We start from the raw sequence: 8,372 nt of genomic DNA, 5'->3' as shown, positions 1-8,372 counted from the left end.
CGGTGTCTCCTGCCTCTCTTGCAGGAGCAAAGAGTGCATCCTATTGGGCAAGTTACCTTTACATACAGAACCCTCTAATTTATAAATGCCATTAGTACAGTTTGCTTTCGCTAAATAATTGCCAGAAGTTCTACTATTTTCATCATATATGAAACAACCATCAGCATTAAATTCAATAATGAAACCATTTTGACATAATTTAGAAACACTCAAGAGATTTACAGACAGACTGGGGACAAACATAACATTTTTAATTTGTCTAACCTTATTGTTCATAACGAGGTTCAGCTCTCCTGCGCTCGTACTGGTCATCTGTTGTTTATTTGCTGTTGATATTGATTGCGCACTAGTGTCCTTAAGATTGCACAGTAACTCCTTGTCCTTCACTAAGTGATTTGATGAACCCGAGTCCAAAAACAATTCAGCGGCAGCAGCATGGGCTAGGTAGGCAGAGGCATGTTGATCCTTGTTGTCCCTCTTCTTCGCCATCTTCTCACGTCGCAGCTTAAAGCATTTAGCCTTCACATGTCCTGGTTTCCCACAATATTTGCATGTGATCTGTTTCTTGCTTACAAACGCTGAAGTAGTCGAAGTCGAAGACGCATTCATGGAGTCCTTCCTCTGCTCTTCTTGTAACAGCCTAGTTCTCACTACCTCGCTAGAAAGTTTGGATGTCAAACACAGGGTCTCTAGGTTACTAACAAGCGAGTCATATTCTGGTGGCAATCCACTTAACAGTATTTCTGCAATTTCTTCGTCTTCAACGGTCTTCTCTATGTCTGACAACTGGTGTACAAGAGACATAACTTTCTCAATATATGAAGACATTGAACTAAAGTGCGAAAATTCAATACGGTGCAGCTGTCTTAAGAGTAGTACGCGCCTATACAGGCCGCGATCCTCAAAAACGTCGGACAACTTCTTCCAAGCGTCTTTTGCTGATTTGGCGTCTCGAACATATTGGTACAACCCAGGTTTTAAGCCTAAGCACAGACGGGCCAGCGCGCGCTGATCGCGCACGACATCAGAGCCCGTGAGCGGCGTATCATCCAATCTCACAATGAGGTCCCACAATCCTTCCAGTGTGAGCATCATTTTCATAGTGAATTTCCAACTTAAAAAATTGCCAGCACCCTCAAGCTTCTCCATCACGCCTGCGCCACCCAACATTAGCGTCGACGTACTTGTCGCTGTCGTCGAAGCACCCAGCGTGTTCGCAACCGGTGGTGTAACATTATCAATAACCTCATCACCATGCGGTGGCATGTTGGTAGGTTGCTCAGCGCGTAATTCCAGGTCACGCCGATAATACAGACGTAGGATGAAAACGGATTTGATTTTACCTGTCGGGCTGGGCACATAAACTGTTGAAGATCCTTGGGTCTTAGCAGTGCGTCTGTACCGCGTGACACAGAGATGGGAGCGAGGGGCCGGCTGAAGACGTTGGAATGATAACTCACGTAATATTGAAGCGGTCCTTTTATTTCTCAGAATAACGTACAGCTTGCAATCGTCAAATGGTAATAATATATATTAGAAAATTAATAAATCTAAAAATAGATCCTATCGCTATGGCTGACAGAATGGAAGAGAGTTAAACCATAGACTACATGCATAGACATGAAAAGCTACGGGCATAGTGTAAGGGCTCTACACATGATGCTACCAAATTATATGAGGACAATACATTCTAACAAACCTCATTTTTTAAAGTTTTAAAAAAACTGGGGTTCAAGTACTCTAAAAGAAACCGAAAAAGTATGTTGATTGATAGAAGTGATATAGCCTTATGGCGTATTAACTATCTAAACAAAATAGAAGAAGAACGAAAGGCAGGGAAAAAGATTTATTACCTGGATGAGACCTGGGTTAACGAAGGTAATTAAATTGCTTTACTTTTCTTTTTAATTTTCTTGTTTGTAATCATTTAAATAGAACTTGAGAGATGATAAATAAACTAATGCTGTAATGTATTCTTTACGTTATGTAGTATGGTAAAAATAGTATCCCGTTCAAAGATACACCTAATTCCTTAATTTGACATGTCCGCCTTCAACTAAGCACTCGCTTATAGACCTTCTTTATTTTGTGTGTCTCAGCTTTAATCCTACCAAATATTTATAAAGATTAGAAAAGCTATACTCAAGTTATCGTCTTACGTTTGATTTATGTTGTAATAATAGTGCAATAATTATTATTTTGGTTTACAGGGCACACGAAAGAAAAAGTTTGGCAAGACACAACAATCAAGAGTACCAAAGAAGCTCATCGCCAAGGGCTTTCTACAGGACTCAAAAATCCATCCGGCAAAGGAAAACGCCTCATATTAGGCCACATAGGTATGTCATATTTGTGTTCAATAATATGAATCATCCATACTAATATTATAAATGCAAAAGTCTGTCTGTCTGTTTTCTCTTCAGACAGACAAAACGCTGGCAGAAGGCAGTTTATTTATAAGTGATACCTTCTGCCAGTCACTTTGTCTGTGTAAGATTATGATGATATGTCCTTTCCCGAGAGAAACTCCATCAAGTGTCAAGAGGTTCATAATATTAGTATGGTTAATAAGTCATACACAAATTAATCTATATAATATAATATAATATATAATCTATATAATTAAGGGAGTGCATAGACTCATATAGTATAGGGTCGGCAACACGAGTGTGATATCTGTGCAGTAACAGGCATTCATAGGCTCCGGTGCCTGCTTACCATATTTGTTATTAGCATGCATTAACATGTTTCTATATTTTTGTAGGATCTTCAACCGGCTTCTTGAAGGAGGGCGAGCTGATCTTTTTAGCGGGCACAGATGATGGAGACTACCATAAAGAAATGAATGGAGCAAACTTTGAAAAATGGTTTGGCGTTATTTTAAATAACGTTGAGCCAAATTCAGTAATTGTGATGGACAATGCACCATACCATTCACGCAAGCTCGAAAAAACTCCTATTTTAAAAACAAAAAAAGCTGAAATCCAGGAATGGTTACGGTCCAAAAATATTGCTTTTGGACCTAAGGTATACCATACCATATTGGTACAACCCAGGTTTTAAGCCTAAGCACAGACGGGCCAGCGCGCGCTGATCGCGCACGACATCAGAGCCCGTGAGCGGCGTATCATCCAATCTCACAATGAGGTCCCACAATCCTTCCAGTGTGAGCATCATTTTCATAGTGAATTTCCAACTTAAAAAATTGCCAGCACCCTCAAGCTTCTCCATCACGCCTGCGCCACCCAACATTAGCGTCGACGTACTTGTCGCTGTCGTCGAAGCACCCAGCGTGTTCGCAACCGGTGGTGTAACATTATCAATAACCTCATCACCATGCGGTGGCATGTTGGTAGGTTGCTCAGCGCGTAATTCCAGGTCACGCCGATAATACAGACGTAGGATGAAAACGGATTTGATTTTACCTGTCGGGCTGGGCACATAAACTGTTGAAGATCCTTGGGTCTTAGCAGTGCGTCTGTACCGCGTGACACAGAGATGGGAGCGAGGGGCCGGCTGAAGACGTTGGAATGATAACTCACGTAATATTGAAGCGGTCCTTTTATTTCTCAGAATAACGTACAGCTTGCAATCGTCAAATGGTAATAATATATATTAGAAAATTAATAAATCTAAAAATAGATCCTATCGCTATGGCTGACAGAATGGAAGAGAGTTAAACCATAGACTACATGCATAGACATGAAAAGCTACGGGCATAGTGTAAGGGCTCTACACATGATGCTACCAAATTATATGAGGACAATACATTCTAACAAACCTCATTTTTTAAAGTTTTAAAAAAACTGGGGTTCAAGTACTCTAAAAGAAACCGAAAAAGTATGTTGATTGATAGAAGTGATATAGCCTTATGGCGTATTAACTATCTAAACAAAATAGAAGAAGAACGAAAGGCAGGGAAAAAGATTTATTACCTGGATGAGACCTGGGTTAACGAAGGTAATTAAATTGCTTTACTTTTCTTTTTAATTTTCTTGTTTGTAATCATTTAAATAGAACTTGAGAGATGATAAATAAACTAATGCTGTAATGTATTCTTTACGTTATGTAGTATGGTAAAAATAGTATCCCGTTCAAAGATACACCTAATTCCTTAATTTGACATGTCCGCCTTCAACTAAGCACTCGCTTATAGACCTTCTTTATTTTGTGTGTCTCAGCTTTAATCCTACCAAATATTTATAAAGATTAGAAAAGCTATACTCAAGTTATCGTCTTACGTTTGATTTATGTTGTAATAATAGTGCAATAATTATTATTTTGGTTTACAGGGCACACGAAAGAAAAAGTTTGGCAAGACACAACAATCAAGAGTACCAAAGAAGCTCATCGCCAAGGGCTTTCTACAGGACTCAAAAATCCATCCGGCAAAGGAAAACGCCTCATATTAGGCCACATAGGTATGTCATATTTGTGTTCAATAATATGAATCATCCATACTAATATTATAAATGCAAAAGTCTGTCTGTCTGTTTTCTCTTCAGACAGACAAAACGCTGGCAGAAGGCAGTTTATTTATAAGTGATACCTTCTGCCAGTCACTTTGTCTGTGTAAGATTATGATGATATGTCCTTTCCCGAGAGAAACTCCATCAAGTGTCAAGAGGTTCATAATATTAGTATGGTTAATAAGTCATACACAAATTAATCTATATAATATAATATAATATATAATCTATATAATTAAGGGAGTGCATAGACTCATATAGTATAGGGTCGGCAACACGAGTGTGATATCTGTGCAGTAACAGGCATTCATAGGCTCCGGTGCCTGCTTACCATATTTGTTATTAGCATGCATTAACATGTTTCTATATTTTTGTAGGATCTTCAACCGGCTTCTTGAAGGAGGGCGAGCTGATCTTTTTAGCGGGCACAGATGATGGAGACTACCATAAAGAAATGAATGGAGCAAACTTTGAAAAATGGTTTGGCGTTATTTTAAATAACGTTGAGCCAAATTCAGTAATTGTGATGGACAATGCACCATACCATTCACGCAAGCTCGAAAAAACTCCTATTTTAAAAACAAAAAAAGCTGAAATCCAGGAATGGTTACGGTCCAAAAATATTGCTTTTGGACCTAAGGAATATAAGGAGCAACTCTTGAAGAGAGTGCGAAAAGTAAAAAAAAAATACGAAAAATATGTTGTGGATGAAAAAGCAAAAGAAAGGGGCATTACTGTCATAAGCAGGCCTCGGAGTATTTTTAGCACGGTAAGACTAAGGAGAGCTATGGAGTCTTTGTTAACATTAAAATTAAATTCATACTCATACTCATCCTCATTAATTAAGTTCGTCCGAATCGTTTTATAAATACTTAGACTACTTATATGTAATTAATTCTGTTTACATATATTTAATTAAATGTTATATTATAAAAAAGTAATAGTATGTATATGTGTATGTTAATATTATTATATTACCCATATTGCAGTGTCATCGCTCCAATATTTTATTTAAGTACTTAACGTACCTACATACTATAATTACTGTTAAGATAAGGAACTATACGTTGTCACTGGCCGCTTTAGATAATGCACTTAATGACATCATATGTCATGTATCAACATATTAAGACGTATGATTTGTTACTTCAATATATTCATTTAAGGCAAATTTCGGAATAAATTGCTGATTTCATTATGACGGATCCACAAATATCTGAAATTTTGCACTGGATTGAACCGTACAAAGATCTTATATACGATCACGAAAAATGTGTAGTAATGTGTGTGTCTTGTGACGTACATCTCACGCAATTAAGACACACTTTTATATTAAAGCATGTCAACAGCATTCTACACAATACAAAATCTCGCCAACGTTCTTCGTTTATACAGCGCTGGATAGAACCCTATGAAGAGTTAGAGTATAATACCGATCAAGCAGTTATATACTGCACTGTGTGTGAAAGTTCTATAACTAGATTGAAAAAGGACAACGTTCTGAAACATGTTAATTCTGACAAGCACCAAAAGAAATGTGGAGCTATAAGCGACTTCTATATTGATCTCTGCTTGTTCCTGGTTACCTGCAACATTCCTTGGAACAGACTTAATCATCCCGAATTCCGAAAATTCATGGAAAAATATTGCTGCCCAATAACGAATAAAAGACTTCCACACGAATCAACTTTGAGAAAATTTTATCTCCAAAAAATTTACAACCCAGTTATGGACAAAATAAGGAACTCATTTAAAGATTGTTACCTGTGGCTTTCCGTGGACGAAACAGTAGATGTTATTGGTAATTGCGTTGTCAATGTTATAGTAAAGTCATTACAAGGATCCTCGTGTCGACCCTTCTTACTATCATGTAAGGTATTAGAAAAAGTCAATGGAAACTCGATCGCTGAAGTGGTAGAAAATAGTCTTATGTTTTTGTGGCAAGGTAGGTAATTTCGAAGGTAACATTGGCAAATTTTTAATATTTTGCACGGACAGCGCTGCATATATGCTTCTCGCAGGCAAAATTTTAAAACGGAAATTTATCAACATGAAACATGTTACTTGTTTAGCGCATGCCCTAAATCGTGTTGCTGAACAAATAAGATCAGAACATGAAGGAGTCAACGCCTTAATATCAAATGTAAAAAAGATATTTCTGAAATCGCCACAGAGAACACGAATATTTAAGACGATGGCCCCTGATGTGCCCCTACCGCCGCGGCCTGTAATAACCAGATGGGGGACATGGTTGAATGCTGCATTTTACTACGCGGATCATTATGAGCAAATAAAAAGTATTATTTTTGAATTTTCAAGAAAAGAAGCCATCTCTATAGCAAACGCCCAAACCGCATTGATGGATATGAACATGCCAAATGAGCTTAGTTTTATTAAAGACAATTATCAGGTTATTGTTGAATCTATTACAAAATTACAGTGTACAAATATTCCATTAAAGCAAGCGTTTCAAGTAATAGACGACATTACACAATTTTTTACATGTTTCGGCCCTGACACGATTAGAGATAAATTTGTAAAAGTTCTCCAAAGGAACCCAGATATTAATGAAATACGAACGATGGCAAGCTCACAACAATTTGAGGAAGTTCTAAAACATGCTACTTTAACTTCAGTCGATGTGGAAAGATCTTTTTCGTGTCATAAGTGGATTTTTGACCAACATAGAACATGTTTCACTCCAGAGAACATGGAAAAAGTCTCAATTATTTACACATTTTACAACTGGACTGATGAAATAAACAACGTACACGTACCATGTGAAGATTTTGAAGAACTCATTCCTATAGCTACGTGTTCTATGGATATTGATTGTTAATTCTATGGGGTTGTTTACCTTCATATTATTTGTTACTCGTCAATGAAGATGGTGGTGTATTTTTTATAGCTATTATTTATTTTATGAACTAAAGGCCGTAGCAAGATAAGGGAAGAAGATATGCCCTTTTGGAATTCAACGCTGTTTTTTTTCTATAATTACTTACATTTAGTAGTACAATTGTGCAAAGTTTTGTCAAAAAAAAACATGTGGTTCAGCTGGAAAAAAATAAAATCCGAAATATTAAAAAAGTATATTTCTCTAAAAGTATTGAACTTTATCATATTATCTTTATTTCATTTTAGTCAACTTAAAAGTAAGTATTTTCTCAGAAAGTATTGAGTCTCTATCTTTATCATTTCTGTAAAAAAACACGTAAGTCAAAATTTCTAAATTTTTTTTTTTAGTTTCGAAGGCGTGACCACTCTAAATGACATTGCTATAAAAACTCTATTTAATGGTATGTCAGTCATATTAGTTTCACAGCTAAAATCGAAAAGCAACAGTGTCAAAATTAAAAAAATATGTTGGTTGGATTTTGTTACATTTTGCTCTTAAACCATTCTAACACCGGTAAAGAACTTTATGCATAAATCCTCTTTAAAACAAAATAAAAAACAAGTATTTTGACGATAAAGCGATTCGATTTTGTTTTTATTGTAATATATGTCATTGTTAGCTCTTGCATTGCACCTTTGAATCTTAAGTAATTAAGTAATAAAAATGCTGTCCAAGAAGTACGCGATTAAAAAACTGTTCTCGAAAAATCCACAATCATTGTACCATATTGCAATGGTGAAAGTTATTGGTCTTATAAGAGAGGCATACGATTTTTTCGAAAATGATTATCCAGTTTTGGATCAAGTAAAGTTATTATAATGTTATTGTAGCGTTTCCGTGTCAGCGTGATTATTTACACTCAGTTTATATTGTTTTAATTTATTTTAGATAGAAAATATGCGGTCCACGTTTTACTGTTTGAAACTTCCTCATACAATCTACGTTGACATGTTCTTCAAAGGACTACCTCGTGAGGCTATATCTCTTAAAGATGAAGGGATGAA

The 8,372-nt window shown here is 36.5% G+C and overlaps 2 protein-coding genes across 2 annotated transcripts; both read left to right on the top strand.

Moving 5' to 3' along the window:
- Nucleotides 1-1,702: 1,702 nt before the first annotated feature.
- Nucleotides 1,703-3,063, top strand: LOC134654718 (uncharacterized). The gene is made up of 3 exons (XM_063510192.1): nt 1,703-1,878; nt 2,211-2,339; nt 2,765-3,063. The coding sequence occupies exons 1-3, from the start codon at nt 1,761-1,763 to the stop codon at nt 3,061-3,063; spliced, it is 546 nt and encodes a 181-aa protein (XP_063366262.1). The 5' UTR covers nt 1,703-1,760.
- A 721-nt stretch (nt 3,064-3,784) lies between these two features.
- LOC134654717 (uncharacterized) lies at nt 3,785-6,553 on the top strand. The gene is made up of 4 exons (XM_063510191.1): nt 3,785-3,960; nt 4,293-4,421; nt 4,847-5,238; nt 6,542-6,553. Exons 1-4 carry the CDS (start codon nt 3,843-3,845, stop codon nt 6,551-6,553), a joined length of 651 nt encoding a protein of 216 aa, XP_063366261.1. The 5' UTR covers nt 3,785-3,842.
- Nucleotides 6,554-8,372: the final 1,819 nt, after the last annotated feature.

This window comes from Cydia amplana, chromosome 15 (assembly GCF_948474715.1).
Source record: "Cydia amplana chromosome 15, ilCydAmpl1.1, whole genome shotgun sequence".
NCBI classification, from domain to species: Eukaryota; Metazoa; Arthropoda; class Insecta; order Lepidoptera; family Tortricidae; genus Cydia; species Cydia amplana.
The sequence above is the reverse complement of the archived record's forward strand: the minus strand, read 5'-3'. Positions and strand labels throughout refer to the sequence as shown.